Source organism: Manihot esculenta, chromosome 3 (genome assembly GCF_001659605.2).
Source record: "Manihot esculenta cultivar AM560-2 chromosome 3, M.esculenta_v8, whole genome shotgun sequence".
Taxonomy (NCBI): domain Eukaryota; kingdom Viridiplantae; phylum Streptophyta; class Magnoliopsida; order Malpighiales; family Euphorbiaceae; genus Manihot; species Manihot esculenta.
In genome coordinates this window covers 24,690,124-24,710,685 of record NC_035163.2, presented here as the reverse complement: position 1 = coordinate 24,710,685, position 20,562 = coordinate 24,690,124, and the positions used below count along the sequence as shown (strand labels likewise).

Below are 20,562 nucleotides of genomic sequence, written 5' to 3'. Positions count from 1 at the left end.
TTTTTATTATATTTTCTACTGTTTATTTACACATTTTTCTAGCTTAATTTGTGTTTTTGATATGTTTTTACAGAAAAGGAAGAAATTGGAAAGTTAGAGAAAAAGTGAAGAAAAAGCTGGAAAAGTGATTGGGTCAAAGTGACTTGCCCAAGTCACTCGCAGGAACTGGCCAAGTCGCTCGCAGAAACAAAGACAGAAACTGGACTAAACCCCAGGAAGCGATTGGGGCAAAATGAGCAAGTGATTTGCCCAAATCACTTGCAGAATCTGCCCAAATCACTTTAATAACAGAAAATACAGCAGAGGCGGGAAAAGAGCAGAAAATCCAAATTCAAAGGAAAGAAGTCCAAGTCCACTTCAAACACCACAAGATCAGTCCCAAGAGCCACGCCCCTCATTTAGAGAGTTCCATTCTCAATCAAACACAAAATTCAAAGAGGAATCAAAGACTACAAAGAAGACCAAATCAAATTAAGATTACAAAACCCTAATCAAATTGGACTTGGGACTCTCCAGCTATAAAAGGGCAGCATCAAAGGCATCTGATCATATCTTTCAGCATCTGCCATCCTCGGAAATTCTCCAGCAACACAGCAGAAATTATCCTTCTTTTCTTTCTTCTTCCTTTTGTGATTTTGTCCACCATGAGTGGCTAAATCCAACCTTTTCTAGTTGAAGTTGGTGAATTTCAGATTTGTGATGAATTGGGAGATTTAAATCTCCATTATTAAACTTCTATTTATTTTCAATATTTATGCAATTTGATCTTTCTATAATTGTTGCTTTGCTTTTAGAATCAATTTAGGCCTATTGCTTTTAATTGCTTAAGTAACAATTGTTTGAATAATTTAGGTCCGTAATTGCTTAGATTATTTAAACACACATTTAATCAAGTTGCATAATCTAAACTTGACCACGCGGTTGGCAAGGTTAGAATTAGGTTTCTCTAAGTCTTAATGCAGTTGACAGTTGTTCGATGCTACAATGCCCCAAGGACGTTCCTTGGCAACTTGTTGATTAGTGTTTGATTAGCGAACGTTTCCTAATCAAACTAGAACTAAGGAGGAATTTGGATTGTGAGAAGCGTCTTCCACATCCTAAACTAATTTATTGAAATAAATAGGAGTATCGAAAAGATCAATGATCAATTCTAAACAAACTGAAATAGATCCATTCTTCAACTAGAATTCTTCTCCTATTGAAATTCTCATCTATTTAAATTATCGCTTTCTCTTGCTATTTAGTTTTAATCATCAAAACAAAACCCCCCTCTTTTAATTTCTTATTATTCACTTGTCCAAGTCATTAGTAGGAAAATCCGTAGTGTCAAATCCCTGTGGTTCGACCCTATTGCCACTATCTACAAGTTAATTGTTGATTGTTTAATAGGTTTATTTTTGACGGCTTCGACAACCGCTTATCAAAAATTGGCGCCGTTGCCGGGGATTTGATCTAACTAACGTATTTTCATTTTATGACCAGGGCTGATCGTAAAGAAGCTCTTCTTTACGATCCTGAAATTGAACGCACTACCAAGACCTTACAAGCATGGCTACAGTAAGTACGTCTTTTCTCTCTTCTCAAATTTCTGAACTAACCTCTCTTGTGGATAGTTATGTCAAAGGTCGAGCTCAACACTTTCAGCCACCAAGATCATGTAGGATCTGTGGATATGTGGGACACCCAACTGATCAATGTCCCACACTTTATCAATATGACCAACCAGTGCATACATTTAGAGGATTCAATAGCCAGTCTGGACATGCATATGGAGGATTCTATGAACAGCCAAGACATGATCCGTACATTGACACATACAATCCATATTGGGGAGATCAGCCGAACTATGGCTACACTGAGGCTAACAACTACCAGGACCACCAAAACTATCAAGCCCAAGCAACACCTCGAAACTCCAATATGGAACTTGAAGAGTTGGTAAGGAAGTTGGAAATTTCTGGGAAAATTCTACAACAGCAAGTAGATCAAGCGGTCAACTCAATGAACGCGCACATATTAAGAAGAGAGGAAGAGCTTCAAGATCTATGGGACGATGACGAAGGTTCCCCAAAAACAGACCAAGCTGCTGGATCTACTGCCACACCTGCCACTGCTGAAATTACACCAGAAACCAAGTTCCAGATTACTGCAGAAAATCCAGCAATGGCAGAACCCCCTGTTGCACGTGAAGAAGCTGAAATTCAAGCTGAAAATCTGCCTGTCCAAACTACTGCAAATAGAGACAGCAGTTGCTGTTCATCTGCTGAAAATTCCACAATTACATCAGCAATTGCTGAACCTGCTGTCCAAAAATCAGCAAGTGCTGAATCTGCCACCATTACATCCCTTGTTGCTGTCCAAACACCAGCAACCTCAGAAATTGACACCACTGAACCAGAAGTTGTTGCACTCGCTGAACCAGCAACATATACCACTCAAACAGCTCCTGAACAGCCAGCAAAGAAGCAACAAGTGGGACAAATGGCTTCATCCTTGAGTAAGCTTGAATCACAAGGAAAGCTACCTTCCCAAACTGAGATAAATCCAAGGCAAAATGTTAGTGCCATCACATTGAGGAGTGGAAAAGAGTTGCAAAACAGTGGGTCTGAAAACTTGCAAAAACAGGCTATGAAGGAAAATCTGCCAGAAAGTGATCAGGGCAATTTCTGCGATCGATCTGCCCAAGTCACCTGCGGTAATCTGCCCCAATCGCCAGAGAAGACAAACTTGACAGAAAGTGATTTGCCCAAATCACCAAACGATTTGCCCAAATCACCAGATCAGGCAGAACCCAGTCAAGGGCAGAAACAGCAACCAGCAGATAAATTCAAGGTACCTCCTCCTTTCCCCAAAAGATTTGCAAGGTCTCAAAAAGAAAAAGAGGAGAAAGAAATACTTGAGACCTTTCGCAAGGTGGAAATCAACATTCCCCTACTTGATGCTGTAAAGCAAATTCCAAGGTATGCTAAGTTCCTCAAAGAGCTATGCACCAACCGAAGGAAACTTGCTGAACATGAAAAGGTGAGTGTGGGGGAGTGTGTCTCAGCTGTTATTCAAAGAAAAATTCCAGTCAAATGCAAGAATAGAGGGATGTTCGCTGTTTCATGCAAGATAGGCAACGTGGGGATAAAGAAAGCCATGTGTGACCTTGGAGCTTCAATCAATGTCATGCCTCTCTCTATTTTTAATTTATTGAATGCAGGTTCACTAAAAAGCACCAGCATTGTAATTCAATTGGCTGACCGATCGATTGTCTATCCCAAGGGAGTGCTTGAAGATGTGTTGGTGCAAGTGGACCAACTAGTCTTCCCAGCTGATTTTTACATCATTGACATGGAGGAAGACAAGAGCAATACCACCTCTGACATCCTACTTGGAAGGCCATTCTTGAGCACAGCAAGAACCAAAATTGATGTGCATGATGGCACATTAACCATGGAGTTTGAAGGGGAGATTATCAAATTCAATGTTTATGAAGCTATGAAATTCCCTAAAGATGTTTCTCCTGTTTATGGCCTTGATGTCATTGATGACTTGAGCCAAGAAGTCTTTGATTTTGATCTAGAGGAAATACTCCATGCTGATTTGAGCAGATATGAAGAGATGGACAAAAACTGCTCAGAGACAGACCAGATAGTGATGTGGGCAGATTCTGCGAGTGATTTGCCCAAATCACCCAGGCAATCTGCCCAAATCAACCAGCAGACAGAAATGACAGAAGGTGATTTGCCCAAATCACCCAGACAATCTGCCCAAATCAGTGAGCAGATAGACATGACAGAGGGTGATCTGCCCAAATCAACAGATGATCTGCCCAAATCACCTAAGCAAACAGACCCTGTCTTGCCCAAATCACTAGAGCAGACAGACTTGGTAGAGAGTGATCTGCCCAAATCACCCAGACAATTTGCCCAAATCAGTGAGCAGACAAACATGACAGAAGGCGATCTGCCCAAATCATCAGTGCAAGCAGAATTCAATTTGCCCAAATCACCAATGCAGACAGACACGATAGGCAGTCGATCTGCCCAAATCATCAGCGATGATCTGCCCAAATCAATCAGCAGACAACAGGCAAAGTCCCAGATAGCAGCTGCACCAGATCTGAAGCCCTTGCCCAGCCACCTCAAATATGCCTACTTGGAAGTTGAAAATACACTTCCAGTAATTATTTCCAACCAATTCAGCAAGGAGGAAGAAGAAAAGCTCCTTGATATGTTAAGGAAACACAAGAAAGCAATTGGGTGGACCTTGGAGGACGTAAAAGGCACCTCAAGACCCTTTGGTGGAGGCTCACCTCACCAGAATCAAGGACAGAATGCAGCATATGGGGCACTTGTTGCAGCTGCTGGTGGACCATTTTTCTGCCCACAGACCAGCCACGACAATGATTTGGCCGAGTGATTTGCCCAAATCACTTGGCCTAATCACCCACATCTCAGGCAGTCCCTTTCCTTCTCCTTATTAATTTTTTCATATTTATGTTTAAACATTGAGGACAATGTTTGGGATAGGTGTGGGGGTATTTACTGCTAGGTTATATTTTGCATTGATTACATTATATTTTTGCTTTCTTTTTTGTTTCATTTTGCATCTTTTTGCCCCATAAACACACACCAAAATTTTTCACACATTTTTTCACTTTTTGCACACACACACACAGAATTTTGACTTAGCTTTTGCTCTACTCAGCATAGATAACAAGGTAAAAAGAGCTTCCTATCTCATGACCCCATTGATTATCCAACCCTTTAAACCTAAATTGAACCATGCACAGTGTGTAGCCTTTACTTAGGAAGTTTTTCTTCTTGAATTGAGTTCTTGAAACTGCTGTGGCCAATAGGAAAGGAAAATAAAATACATGAAATAAAAGTTAGTGTAATTCTCTTTGAGTTGATTTGCCCAAATTGATATAAAAAGGAAAAAGAAAAAGAGAAACTCAGCAAATAAAAAAACACAACCTGTTCCTATGATCTAAGACTATGAACTGTGCCTAAAAGCCACTTGGAGAAGTGACTGACTGAGTAACCGGGGGTGTATCACCCATGTACACAATCGCGTAAAAAGGTCAGTGATTTTTTCAAGCAAATAAAGTTTCGATGGTCTAAGATTATGAACAGAGCTAGTAGCCACTTGGACAAGTGACCAACTGAGTAACCGGGGGTGTATCACCCATATGCACCATCGCGTAAAAAGGTTGGTGACTTTTTCAGGCAAGGATAAAAAGTGCTGGTAATTAAAAATGCTTAAAATAGGGCAAGTCACTCTTAAGGGATTGCATTAAACCTAATATAAATTAATAAGCATGATCAAATAAAAAACTTTCCCTTGGCCATGGTGAGCGATAGGAAACAAGGAAAGAAGGGGACAACCTTAGTACATGCATCCTACACTGTAGTGTTTCAATTTAGGAGTCTAGGGGGGGCTGATTAAGTGGTACTTAGGCTCAAAAGAAAAAGGAGCTTGATTGACTAAGTTGTTTGTTGCTTGAGGACAAGCAAAAAGCTAGGTGTGGGGGTATTTGATCAAGCATAATTTAGCCACATTTTTATTATATTTTCTACTGTTTATTTACACATTTTTCTAGCTTAATTTGTGTTTTTGATATGTTTTTACAGAAAAGGAAGAAATTGGAAAGTTAGAGAAAAAGTGAAGAAAAAGCTGGAAAAAGTGATTGGGTCAAAGTGACTTGCCCAAGTCACTCGCAGGAACTGGCCAAGTCGCTCGCAGAAACAAAGACAGAAACTGGACTAAACCCCAGGAAGCGATTGGGGCAAAATGAGCAAGTGATTTGCCCAAATCACTTGCAGAATCTGCCCAAATCACTTTAATAACAGAAAATACAGCAGAGGCGGGAAAAGAGCAGAAAATCCAAATTCAAAGGAAAGAAGTCCAAGTCCACTTCAAACACCACAAGATCAGTCCCAAGAGCCACGCCCCTCATTTAGAGAGTTCCATTCTCAATCAAACACAAAATTCAAAGAGGAATCAAAGACTACAAAGAAGACCAAATCAAATTAAGATTACAAAACCCTAATCAAATTGGACTTGGGACTCTCCATCTATAAAAGGGCAGCATCAAAGGCATCTGATCATATCTTTCAGCATCTGCCATCCTCGGAAATTCTCCAGCAACACAGCAGAAATTATCCTTCTTTTCTTTCTTCTTCCTTTTGTGATTTTGTCCACCATGAGTGGCTAAATCCAACCTTTTCTAGTTGAAGTTGGTGAATTTCAGATTTGTGATGAATTGGGAGATTTAAATCTCCATTATTAAACTTCTATTTATTTTCAATATTTATGCAATTTGATCTTTCTATAATTGTTGCTTTGCTTTTAGAATCAATTTAGGCCTATTGCTTTTAATTGCTTAAGTAACAATTGTTTGAATAATTTAGGTCCGTAATTGCTTAGATTATTTAAACACACATTTAATCAAGTTGCATAATCTAAACTTGACCACGCGGTTGGCAAGGTTAGAATTAGGTTTCTCTAAGTCTTAATGCAGTTGACAGTTGTTCGATGCTACAATGCCCCAAGGACGTTCCTTGGCAACTTGTTGATTAGTGTTTGATTAGCGAACGTTTCCTAATCAAACTAGAACTAAGGAGGAATTTGGATTGTGAGAAGCGTCTTCCACATCCTAAACTAATTTATTGAAATAAATAGGAGTATCGAAAAGATCAATGATCAATTCTAAACAAACTGAAATAGATCCATTCTTCAACTAGAATTCTTCTCCTATTGAAATTCTCATCTATTTAAATTATCGCTTTCTCTTGCTATTTAGTTTTAATCATCAAAACAAAACCCCCCTCTTTTAATTTCTTATTATTCACTTGTCCAAGTCATTAATAGGAAAATCCGTAGTGTCAAATCCCTGTGGTTCGACCCTATTGCCACTATCTACAAGTTAATTGTTGATTGTTTAATAGGTTTATTTTTGACGGCTTCGACAACCGCTTATCAATAACTGCCGCCATCTCTAAGTCATGGGTGGGGTAATTCAACTCGTGCTTCTTCAGCTGTCTAGAAGCATAAGCAATCACCCTATCGTTCTGCATTAAAACACAACCCAATCCCACTCTAGACGCACCATAGAACACTGTGAAGTCCTCATTACTGACAGGCAGAGCTAACACCGGTGTTGATGTTAATCTTCTCTTCGGATACCCCGGGCCCTGTGGAAAGGGTGGATATTGGGGTGGATAACCATACCCCGAGGCCTGAGCGCCTCCCTGAGATTCTCCCATACCCTCTTCAGATCTGTCCATTCCCATGCTTTCCTCTCTGCCCTGATCCACATCCATGGCCTCCCTCACTTCCTCTGACCTTCCTCCTCTATCTGTTCCTCTTCTGCTCTCGTCAAAAGACCTTCTAGGGTCCCTTGACGTACCCTCCCTGCTTGATCTCTGAGATCTCGCCCTTGGCAACGCAGGAGGACGAGCAGCTGTACCCTCACTTTCTGGTGGGACTCCAGTCAATCGTGCAGATCGACGAGTTCCTCTTATCTTAGCTTACTGGAAAACAACACATAACAGCATACATCAGCAAATAAACATCACATAACAACAATGCACATGCATAAATCATGGCATTACACATCAGCATATAGACAGGACTCTACATCCTATCCTAGTGGACATGATTTCCTATTGTGCTTGACCTACACTCTATGAGCCTGACACTCTCTCTATAGGTCCGACTATATGAACCTAGGGCTCTGATACCAATCTATAACGACCCGAAAATCGGACCGCTACCGGCGCTAGGATCCAGGTCGACTTAAGGTCGCCGGGACCCATAGCAAGCCTGCTATACTGTCTGAGTACCTGTAAAATCCCATACATGATCATACATTTTCTGTACAAATATAAAACTTTGCTTTGTACCAAGGCTCAACCTGTGTATGCACTATCTCTGTAATACTGAACCCCTTACTAGAGCTCTCATCATTGCTCTAGACGGGTTAAAACTCATACTATGGTAAGCCTGGTTTTCATACTCATAAAATATTTCCATACTATAAACAGATCATGTATCCAAAAAGGATTTACAACACATCTAGGTCAAGCACAATGCTAAACTCTTATACAATACCATTACATCTCTTTACACATGTTACATGTCCACACTATACTATTACAACTTTTTCCTCTTCCTGAACCCTGCTGAACTTCCCCTGACCTCTGGTCCTGCAAGACTAGGGTTAAGGGAGAGGGGTGAGCTATACTAGCCCAGTGAGTAGAACAATAATACATGTTAATTAAACATGCTCAAATGAAATGCATCATATCACAGACAATTCACAGCAAGGATGAATGTGTCACCAATAGTCCTGACATCCTATACTCGTGCCAGGGCGTAGAATGGGCACCTGGTCTTCCTGTCTTACCTGATACCTCGTGCCAGGGCGTAGAATGGGCACCTGGTCTTCCTGTCTTACCTGATACCTCATGCCAGGGCGTAGAATGGGCACCTGGTCTTCCTCATAACTAGTGCCAGGGCGTAGAATGGGCACATGGTCTTTCTCATAACTAGTGCCAGGGCGTAGAATGGGCACCTGGTCTTTCTCAGAGATTAATGGATCACCCACATTCCATCCACATCAACAACATAAAATGCAATGCAACATCTTCGTGAATTATAATGCAATCAACCTATTGCATAATCATGGTGCATGAAACATGCTAAAAAGCATTTAATTACTCATATAAAACAGATTTAGTTTAGTTCCACTCACCTCTGGCTGACTCTGAATTGACTCTGGAAACTCTGAAGCAGTGCTCACTGCTGATCTCTTTGGTTCCTCTGGTCCGTTTCTACACAGATGGACTCAAATGAGGGACCAAACTAACTCAAGGACATCTCTATAAACCTCCCCAAAAACCCCTAAAACATCCTAAAACCATCAAGGAAAACATGCAAAAGAAGGCTGGACAGGGCACTTTCGGCGGCAGGTTCGGTGGCCGAAAGTCCCTTCCAGAGACGAAAGTCAGGCACTTTCGGCGGCACCTTCGGCTGTCGAAAGTCCTCTCTAGAGACGAAACTCATGCATGTTCGGCGGCACTTTCGGCGGCCGAAACTCCCCTCCAGAGCCGAAAGTCCAAACTTTCGGGGGCAAGCTTGGGCAAGCTTAGGCAGCCGAAACCACCTCCTTAGCATGTTCGGCGGCCGAACCCTCTTTCGGCGGCCGAAACTGGGTTCCCCAGTAAGGCAGAACCCTGCTCAACTTCATGCAATCTTCCTCCAAACTTCTCAAACATGCAAACCTCAACTCTACAACACACATATACGCAAACATATGCACAAAGGGGTCCAAAACTACCTCAAAACCCCAACAAACATCACAACTAAGCACCTAAGCATGCTTTGACCACAAATCAACCAAAAACTCAACTTACCCTAATCATGCATCTCTACCCATAAACCTCCATAAAACCTTCATAACACATCAAAGAAGCTAAGGATCTACACTTACCTCTTGAAGATCTAGAGGATATGTGATCCTAACGTGGAGATGTGGAGAAATTCACTCTCAAACTCTCTAAACTTCAAAATCTTGGTTTTTAGCTCAAAACCTTCAAAATAACATACAAACTCATCAAAACTTTGAAAGATTTGTAAAAATCATGAAGATCACCCAAGGAAGAGCATGATCTCACCTCTGTCTGTGAAAATGGAAGAAACTTATCCATTTCACCGACCTAGGGCTTTTTATAGGTGGCTGGTCAGACTACCTTCGACGGCCTAACGTGAATCCAAACTCATGTATATTCGGCGGCCGAACTTTCACCTTCAGCGGCCGAACCTTGCATTTCTTCTTTGGCTCTTTTCTTTCAACAACCTTATTTCCTTTACACTTTAAAACATTAAAACTTACTAAAACACTTTTAAAAAAAACATAAATCTTACCCTTCTAGAGAATTCCGACATCCTGGATTCCACCGGAAACTAGAATTTCGATGCGGGACTCTAGCCGGGTATTACAATCTTAAAATACATTTGAAAAACTGCTTTACTAAACTCTTTCAACCGAAAAATGTTCTAAGAGCCTATCATTATTACTATTACTAATAATACAACACATGAATAATCACCATTAGACTTGGAAAATAGGTTATTAAAATACTCAAGTGAGGGAGACTCGGCTTCCCAAAACCCGTGAATAAATACTCCAGGAAGACCCCATCCTTATCCTCCTAAGAAATAAGTTATTAAAGTCTCTAATATACACCAATGGCAAAGAGGATATCCCTACAAGATACTTTAACATATTCCAAGATTTCTGTCTTTTATTCCTGTCTAACAAATCATTGAATCCAATGAGCTGCTATGGTCTAGAATTAAGGCTAATAATTTAAATTAATATTAAAATACTAAATAAAGTCATTTGTCAATAAATATTTTTTATAGTGTTTTTTTATTTAAATTTAACTTTATATTATAATGTTAAATAAAGTTATCACGAATTGTAATTTAGAATAGTGAGATATACGATATTTAATTTATTTAGTTTTATTTATATATATTTGATATTGTAATAATACTACGGAGAAATATTTTAAATTAAAATGTAAAATTTGATATTATTATCCCATTTAAAAAGGATAATTGTTGAAAAAAAAAGCTATAAAGCAAATTTGACTGGTTTGCCATATTTTAATATTATCCCATAACAAACAAAGATAATTGTTGAAAAAAGCTACAAAATTTGTTAGTTTTAACAATTATATTTTAAATTTTTTAATAAAAAAATTCAAAATATAGTGATTGAATTAATTGTGCATGCTATTACTAATGATAATCATATGCTGTTCCATTTCAAAAAAAAAAAAAAAATCATATGCTGTTAACGGTAATGACGTGGCACCATTTGAAATTGAGATCCAAAATGCAAGATGTTGCATCCATCAAAGTTAAAATTTTAATCAATTTGGAATTTTTATATATGCCAAAGAAGCGTACAATTATTCTTTAATAATATAATTAATTAAATAAATAAATACAAACTTTAACTAATAAGTGGCATTAGTTAAAAAAAATTATTAAGGGGTATTTATAAATTTAATCTAATGATAAATACTTTTAAATAAATTTAAAAGATCTTAGATTTTATTTTTTTAATTTTTAATGTTTAATTTTTTTTGAAAAAAATTACTAAGGAGAATCGAACCGAAGGGGAGAAATTTATATTATTTTTTCATATATTTTTTAAAATTAGTTTGGAGTAAAATCATACTTCCCAATTTCTATACTTGGGATGTCTATATACAATGTTTGTTTTATTAGATTTCGTCTTTAATGAGTTTATATTTTTTTATGTGTATATATGATAAAGGATTAGTAAATATGCATGCATGAATTGACCAAATCCAATTTAATTAGTAAAATTTTAATTATGTATTAAAATGACGTGGTAATTTTATTTATTTTTTTTCACAAAATAGTAAAGATTTTATTTTGACTCTCATCTAAATAGAGTCGCACATCTTGACCAGCAGTCCAAATTTCAAACTAACGGCTGAATCTACTTCCACGTGGTTCCGGGACCCCACTTATATTGCGTACGTACCCTTCTCCGACTCCTCCTCTATTTCCTTCACTCATTCTCGGGAATATAGCATATATATATCCGCCTCCTTCGCCTGGTAAACGAAGTGCTAAGGGAAACCAATAATAATCACAAGATGGCTCTGACGTCATCACCAGATCCGGAGCTCAGATCGCCGCTGCTCCAATCTTCTTTAAAACAATCCGAGGCGGAGAAGCTAACCATTGATGATATGCTCCAAAAGCACTGCGGCGAATTCGGGTGGTGGCAAATGCGTCACTTTGTGCTAACGAGCCTGGCTTGGGCTTTGGAGGCGTTCCACACGATGGTGATGATATTTGCAGATTGTGAACCGGATTTCAGATGTCTAGGACCGGGTTGCGACGCAACGGCGAAGAATGTTTGTGGATTTGAACCGGGTTCGTGGGAGTGGGTTGGTGGCCTGGAGAGGTCCACGGTGGCACAGTGGGGCTTGGTATGTGGAAACAAGTTTAAGGTCGGATTGGTGCAGGCCGTTTTCTTCGGCGGCTGCATGATTGGTGAGTCTCGTTTTTACTATTTTTTAACTGTTGGCTCGTGTGTTCCTCCTCCGCCTTCCTGGCACTTTCCTATGCATATCTTGCTGTCCTCATCATCTAATCTTCTTAGGGCTTTTTGCCAATTTAGAGTGAGGAAAATCTTTTTTATCAATTCAGGGTAAGAGAAAAAATATTTGTGGAGTTGTGTGGTTAAATCCTACACTCGGAACATTTTACATTTTACACCTGACGCTTTGCTTTTCAAAGCGCACCGCCATTTACAGTGGCACCAGGATAAACTTTATATTTTTTTTTATTTTTTAATTATTAATATATTATAATAATATATTTATATTATATTAATTTAATAATATTATTTATGTTATATTTTTATAATAATAAATAATTTTTATATATTTTATTAATTTTAATATATTATTATAATAATATTATAATTAAATAATATCAGTTATAAATTTATTTATAAGTTATTATATTTTATATATTTTAAATAATAGGCTATCATTGAATTCTTTATAATTTATTGAAGAAGAAAAAATAAATAACTAGTATAATAATATATTAAAATTAATAAGATATATAATAAAAAATTTATTATTATAAAAAATATAATATAAATAAAATTATTAAATTAATATAATATAAATATATTATTATAATATATTAATAATTAAAAATTAAATAATGACATGGTCACTCACGATAGCGTTAGGCTATTAATTTATATTAATTTAATAATTTATTAATATAACGAACATGTCGCCATTTACAGTAGTATTAAGTCACTATTTAAAAAAAAATAAATATTTTTAGCAGTGTTTGGATTACTTAGTCAAATTCTAAATTTATAAATTTTTTTTAATTGTAAATTAATAAATTTTTCTTCCTAACCCTATATTGGCAAAAGTCCTTCCCGTTTTATAATTAAAGTTGCAATTAGCTTTCTATTTTTCACGTTAATTTGTTGTAATAATAATACTGATATGTTTATTCTTTTAGCCTTTTTAGTCCATAATTTATAATAAATTTTCCTTGTGATTTTATTTTTCATATTTGTATCAATAATTTTTTTATAGAAAAATATATAAAAAGACAAATTCAGAAAAATGTTTTCAAACATAAAAAGGAAATTTAGAATTGAGAAGAACCCTTAATTTTATATTATATTTTTTTAGCACCCTTAAGCTTTTATTATATTGCAAATAGATTATCAAGACCCGTGTGAATTTACATGTGATACCACCATACTACTATACCATTTTTAAGAGAAAGTTGAAACTATGACGCTTCTTCTTGTAGGATCATTTTCGTATTATTTGAATAATTAAATGATAGAGCTCGACTTAGATAAGATAAACATTATACTTGATAAAAATGAAAGACATAGAAGGCTGCCAGCTTTTGTTGATTTGTAGTCGCTTATCGGAATTGGGATAAGTATTTCCTTATTTATATATGGAATAGCTACAAAAACATTAACAAAACCAACCCTTTCTTCAAGAGCTATCAACCGTGGCAATGTTCGTCATCGGACAGCTTGTAATTTAGTTACAGTTGATTATTTTATGGTTCAAATTTAGTGTTTTTTAAATTATCTTTTAATTAAATAATAAAAAGAAATAGCAGTGATAAAAATGACTGGGGAGAAGTAGAGAATATTAAAACCAGTTCCTGTGAACATTTGTCGCCTGCCTAGTGCATGTGGGGTGCTGCGAATCATGTTCTCGAGCCGCTCACTGTATTTGTCGTTTAATTGGGTTGGCTGAGGTGGTTTTGAATTGTCAAACCTAGATTGTCTTATTAATTTGGCAGGTGTCAAGTTCTCCTCTTAATTTATTGAAATAATAATTTAAAATCCTTGACCTTCACTGCCAAATTCAAAAAAGAAAAAAAAAAAAAAGGCAAATGAGAAGGTACTGGATGTCTGGATCCCTCCACCATAGTCTGGACAAAAGAAATCTTTTACACTTCTCCAAGTCTTCGGCTAGCACTCTCTTTATAGAAATAATTACAGCGAAGAAAATAGACGGGATCAAATTTCTTGTCCCGTTTGTGAGTATTTATAGGTATCAGATGCACTGCCTTTCTACCTTTTTCTCTTTTACCGACTTCTCCTGTTTGTGAAAATTTGCGTGTCTTGTATTATGGTGTAAAAAATGAGTTCCCTTGAAGTGTGAAAAATGGTGCCAATTGGCAAATATAATACTGCATGATTGAAGTTTGAATATTGTAATAAGAAGACAACACGCATGATCTAATAGAAATTTAATCACTACCAATCAAAATAATAACTGACATCCTGAACTGATCGTTTGCTTGAATTTTTCAGGTGCAGGGATATTTGGCCATCTCTCAGATTCCATACTAGGAAGAAAAGGCTCCCTAACAGTAGTTTGTACATTTAATGCCTTATTTGGTTGCATAACTGCATTAGCACCAGATTACAGGACCTATCTACTTCTCCGTCTCCTCACTGGTTTCAGCACCGGAGGCGTTGGCCTCTGTGCTTTTGTCCTTGCCACCGAGCCCGTCGGCCCCACGAAGCGTGGCACAGCCGGCATGTCCACATTCTATTTCTTCTCAACTGGAATAGCCATTTTATCAGGTATAGCTTACGTTTTCCGCTCTTGGAGGCAACTCTATATTGCCTCCTCTATTCCTTCCATTCTATTCCTCATCCTTGTCCTTCCTTTTATCTCCGAGTCCCCACGGTGGTACCTTGTACGTGGGAAAATCAATGAGGCAATGAAACTAATGAGAGTCATTGCTAAATCGAATGGAAACCATCTTCCTGATGGAGTTATCTTGGCCCTTGATGAAGAAGCAAACAGCATTTCAAGCAATGATCAGAATTGCAAAGAAGAACCTGCAACAAATAAAGAAGCGATAACAGGTTCTCTCATTGATGTTATCCGCTCACCACTCACCCGTATCCGTTTGTTTTTAGCTGTGGCGATTAACTTATTGTGCTCCGTCGTGTACTATGGGATTAGCTTAAATGTTGTGAATCTTGACACCAACCTTTACCTGAATGTGCTGCTTAATGCAGTAGCTGAAATGCCAGCATTTACTATAACAGCACTTCTGCTGAACAAGTTTGGCAGGAGACCATTGGCAATTGGAACACAATGGTTCAGTGGGCTATTCTGCTTGATGGGAAGTTTGATGGAGAATACTGGGATATGGAAAATCATGAGAATGATTTGTGGGATTTTTGGCATATTTGGGATGGCTGGGACTTATAATTTACTGTTCATATACACAGCAGAGTTGTTTCCAACAGTAGTGAGAAATGCAGCTCTTGGAAGTGCTACACAGTCAGCACAAATGGGGGCAATACTGGCACCATTAGTGGTGGTTTTGGGAGGTGCGTTCCCATTTGCGGTGTTTGCAGTATGCGGAATCATGGGAGGATTGCTTGCATTTTACCTGCCGGAGACACTAAATCGGCCATTGTATGACACAATGAGGGGAATGGAGGATGGAGAAAGTGGCTGGAGAGGCATTTGAAGTTTGTATTAATCTGTTATTGTTGACGGGATTTAGTGAAGGACTGGGTGATGAAGAAAAGACAGGATATCAAGGTCAAGGAACCAAAATTCGTGGCGTCTTCTTTTCTTTCTTGTTTTAGAATTACAAAATTTTCTCATATCATTAAAGCATATTTAAAAAAAAAAAAAAAAAACTTAGCTAGACAGGTCGATATAGATTAAAAATATAAATGAATGGGTTCATGTAACTTTTGCATGGAGGTACTATGTGTTTATATTTTAAATTCATATCAAGTATTTACACTCTTCTATATTCTCTTTATCTTTATCAACTCAAGAAATTATATCTTACTAGTTTATTTAGATATATTATTCCTTTCAGGAAAACTTTATTTATTTTTTAAATTTATAAAATTTTTATTTAAAAAAAATAAAAAAATAAAAAGTTTTATAAATATTAATTTAAATTTCTTTTATGTTAATTGTCATATGCAATCATAGTTGCACTTTTTTTTTTTAAAAAAAAAGAGCAAATTGTAGCATAGTTGTAAATTTGTGATCTATATATAGATAGATGCTAATTTCTAATTGGATTGTCATTTTATTAAGATCCTACATGAGATAAACGATATAGTATATTGTACCAAAAAAAGGAGTCATGGGATTGTCATATATAATAAAAGCTTTTTTTTAGAACATGATAATAAAAGCTTTTTTTAAATGGTAAATTCGATAGATATTTTTAATATTTTAAATTTTTATCAAATCTGATTAGACGTTATTTAAATTATTTAAACTTCCCCTAAACTTAATTATTATTATGAAAATTTAACACTTCATTAAATTCTATTTTTAAAAATTATAAAAAATTATCATAAAAAAATATATTTCTTATATAAATGATTATTAATTTTCCTGATTTAAGTAACAAATATGTCATTCATATAAATTTAACTCAAATTGACAAGTCTTTTTCTGCTTTTTAGAGAGAGATTTTTGCTTTCTTATTCTCTAAGAATCTTCTTCTCCTTGCCATGAGATCGATTGTCCCTTGTTCATTCAGACAAGGAATGATCCTCATTTTTCCTGATCAGAGTGTGGTTCTATTCTTTCACCAAAAAATGAGCCAATAGATATCGATTTTTTATTTTATTTTTACTGGTTTGTGCTTCTTAGCGAGGAGATTATAGATCCTGACTTGATAATTTCTCTAATAGTGAAAGAGGCTCTGCATATTGTCCTTTGATGGTTGTCTTCTCTTTCTTGCAGGTCCAAAGAGAGGAGGAAGCTTGCATGTCGCTTAGATGGGTCCTTTGGAGTACTTGCAAATTTGATGCTCATGAGAGGGTTTCAAATCCTTAAATCTGTCGACTCTTCTTACAATTTTAAAGGATGACCTCTGCTTTTAGAGAGTTTTTCTATGGTTTTGGTGGAGTAACTCTGGGGCCTATAAGCTACTCATTTGTAGCCGACTCTTTTGAGTCCATGACCATTAAGGCTAAGATTATGCAGCTGAGAGTAATGTCCTCACCCCCTCTCCTAAATATTTGGTTGTCAAGTTTAGTAAGTTTGATTCTAGCTTTGATTGAGTTTGTTTTTGAGCTTCAATTTAGTGTTAATGGACGAATCACAACCCCTTTGGATGCCTCCTTTTTTCTGCTCAATCATGCTACAGCTCCATCTCGTTTCTCACGGGCAATGCTCGAGCTTCTCTACACTATCGTTGTGTTAGATTTTCATTTTTAAGGCTTTGGGTCTTGTTTTCATTAGGCTTTTCTTGTGAATGTTCTGAGCTTTGTTGTATTGGCCTTGCTAACAGACCTATGAAATCCAACAACTTGAGATCCCACATCGGTGGAAAAGGGAAGAAGGAATTTATATAAGATAGTTTAAAGACTAATAAATAACAAGGTTGGTCATTTTGAGCTGAGTTTAAAAATAAATTATTTGGATCAACAAAACTAAGGCTTTGCAGTTTGGATCTAGTCTTGACTTAACAATTGTATTCAAATGCTGGTGTGGGAGACAGTAAGGGAAAATGAGATCGAAGAACCATCCGTTTTGGTTTCCGTTTTGACACCTTTCATTCACTTGGTTTTCCCTTACATTTGTCGGATGTGTTGGTGGTTTTCTTTTGATTTTTGCTTTCACGTTTCCAGATCCATATGAGGGTTTTTTTTAGTTATGATTTATGGGGTTGCAATGTTACTTTTTTCTATGGAGGTTTCTCATTGGTGCAACGTCGGCATTTCGAGACTGCGGTGGCCATCGCTCCCGCAAGCGAGGTTAACGCCATGAACTTTATCGTCAGTCTTCTCATTTTCTATTTCAAATATGTTCGGATTTGCTTTGTCATGGACCTTTTCTGTTTTATTGTTATTTGCATATTGCTCTCTTTTGGTGTATTAGGTCTTCTTTGAATTTCCGATTGTTTGTGTTGCCACCGGTGTTGCTGACGGTATCTTCTGTGTTCTAGCTTCCAAGAGATGTAGCTGTGCGGTGGATCAGTGGTTGGTTTTTCGAGTTGATTTTTTAATTTTTTTTTTTTTTTTCTGATTTTGATGGTTGGTTTGATTTATCTCAATATTTTGATTGTTTTGTAGTGTTTTAAAACGTAATTTCTTTGGGCCTTTTGGTTTTGTATCCTAAATATCTTTATTTAGTTATATCAATAAAAAAAAATCTTCTAACTTTTTTAAGAATATGTGAAGCTAAAATAGAATATAAAAAAATGAAAAATTAATTTGATATAAAATTAAAATTAATATTGAAAATTAGTTTCAAATTTGAGATAGAATTAATAAATTTATTTAATCTAACTCGAAGCTAGTTTAATTATATATATACTAAGTAGAATTTTAATTTTTAAATTATACGAATTCCATTTCAATTTGAAACGCAAGGCAGATTGGGTGGTGGTTGATTGTGTTGGTGGGCCCACGGATCTACAAAGTCTCATATCTCAATCTTTATGACATCCGGATTTTTTTTTCCTATCAAAGATAAAACAGACGCTAAATTTAAAAATAAAATAAATTATTATCAATAATATTAAGATGAATTCATAATATGAGATATTTAAATTTTAATATATTATTATTAATAGAGAGTGTAATAAAAATACTAAACAAATAAATTAATTCGACTGTATTAACCATATATTTTAATTTATATAAAACATAAATAAATTTAATTTTTAAAATGAATAGAGTAATAAATAATAAATTTTAATATAATAGCATAACAACTATTGAATTGGACGAGAGATTACAAGTTCTAACTTTAACCATACTTTCTAAAAATTAAAAGTATTTTTATTCACCATATAAAATTTAAAATGCAATTACTAATTAGTAATGAAAACTATCTGAATAAAAACATTTGCTGATTTTTTTTATTAAATATAATTTTTTTCCAAAAAATGATAAACAAAATATTTTTATTGAAAATTTTTTTCTGCAATAATGTCATGCAAAAATAGGGGAAAAAAAGAGAGAAAAGATTTGCATTAATAAATGCCACAAAACGCTTAATTATCACAGATTAGGGTAATCATGAACAGCAAATTTTCATAATGGAGCTTTTATTAATTTGACTAAAATTATATATTTACACCAGAGAGCTTCTGAATTCTGATTCAATGACAAATCATGGCTGCTAAATCATGAACGGTGTCGCAGAAAATGTTGGGATTACCGCGAACTGATTACTCCGCCTGAAAGAAATTAATAATAATAATAAAAAACTTTCACAATTAATTATTTCCTAATTATTAAAATTACACCATCTTAACCCAGCAAAATTAATATAATTAATAAGAACAAGATTCTTTTTTATCAATCAGTTAAATAAATTATTTTTAAAATTAACTATTCTAAGTGCATGAATAAATACAGAAAAATTAATTTCAATATAGGAAAATTGATTTGGAAAATAACTTGAATAAAATAAAAAAATTGCAACATTTTTTTTAAAAAGGTTGTCACCTGTAATATTCACTGTAGTTGGGAATAGTAGCCATGCCACGGGACCCACCACCACGACGTCCTCCGCTGCCCTTCCTCTTTACAACTCTTTCCGGTCTCTCCTCCACCACCACCACCACGTTATCCTCAGCTATCGAGCAAAGCGTAGGCTTCCACTCAGCCATCGGAACCGCGGACCACGGATATGCCAAACCCGCTCTACCCCTTTTTCTTCTCCTACTTCTCGTATTAAGAGTCTCCAGGGTCTGATGCACCATCAGCGCCCGAGTCTCCTCCGAACGCCTCCTGTTCGGTTCCCGAGCTTCCTTATCGGACCTTTCACCGCCATTGGCCCCACAACACGAGGCCAATTCCAAAAGGAACTTCATCTATAGATAATTTATGACCCAGAAAAGGAAAGAAAAGGCAAATCCGAAGAGACCAAAAACGAAGCGAGATTAAGGGAGAGGAGAGAACAAACTCTCCTCTCTCATCGTCGTCGTTCTTAGGTTTCGGATATTAATCTTCATTATTGGTGGTGGGGGCGGTAGGTAGAAGAGAAAGTAGGTGGTTGCGTGGCGGATTTGCGATTTCTGAAGCTACAGACGGTGGTTTTTATAGAGGGGAGACATTTTTGGCATTATCCGATTGGAGAAGAAAATGGACATGGATTTGTGATTTTATTACAATGACGCTCCTCAAATGGAAGGCTGGGATATGGCGGCGGACTTGCCGGGTTGATGGGGCACGTTGGATGCACATGGCCAAAGGCCCAAAGCAGCCCTGCTTTTGCTCCTAATGTTTTGGAGATGACATAGTAAGAGAAAATTTACCCCAACTCTCTTGCCAACTACATTAAAATAAAGTTCAATTTTTTCCTTAATCTTAATGGATGAATTTATATGTTGGTTGAAATATTATTCGTTTAAATATAATATCATAATAAATTGATTTATATATAAATATTATTTTAATATATTCTTTAAAATTAATAATTTATAATAATGATTATT

At 36.2% G+C, this 20,562-nt stretch overlaps 2 protein-coding genes and 1 long non-coding RNA gene across 3 annotated transcripts; 2 read left to right on the top strand and 1 right to left on the bottom strand.

The window, feature by feature from the left end:
• The first annotated feature begins 11,617 nt into the window (after window positions 1-11,617).
• Window positions 11,618-15,778, top strand: LOC110612122 (organic cation/carnitine transporter 4). The gene is made up of 2 exons (XM_021752805.2): window positions 11,618-12,093; window positions 14,423-15,778. The coding sequence occupies exons 1-2, from the start codon at window positions 11,691-11,693 to the stop codon at window positions 15,601-15,603; spliced, it is 1,584 nt and encodes a 527-aa protein (XP_021608497.2). The 5' UTR covers window positions 11,618-11,690; the 3' UTR covers window positions 15,604-15,778.
• Window positions 15,779-16,509: 731 nt separating this feature from the next.
• LOC110612136 lies at window positions 16,510-17,986 on the top strand. Its single transcript, XR_002487436.2, has 2 exons — window positions 16,510-16,745; window positions 16,854-17,986. It is a non-coding gene; the product is annotated as an uncharacterized LOC110612136 (long non-coding RNA).
• A 1,164-nt stretch (window positions 17,987-19,150) lies between these two features.
• Window positions 19,151-20,233, bottom strand: LOC110612133. The gene is made up of 2 exons (XM_021752824.2): window positions 19,571-20,233; window positions 19,151-19,299 (listed from the first exon to the last, which is right to left on the bottom strand). The coding sequence occupies exons 1-2, from the start codon at window positions 19,936-19,938 to the stop codon at window positions 19,242-19,244; spliced, it is 426 nt and encodes a 141-aa protein (XP_021608516.2). The 5' UTR covers window positions 19,939-20,233; the 3' UTR covers window positions 19,151-19,241.
• Window positions 20,234-20,562: the final 329 nt, after the last annotated feature.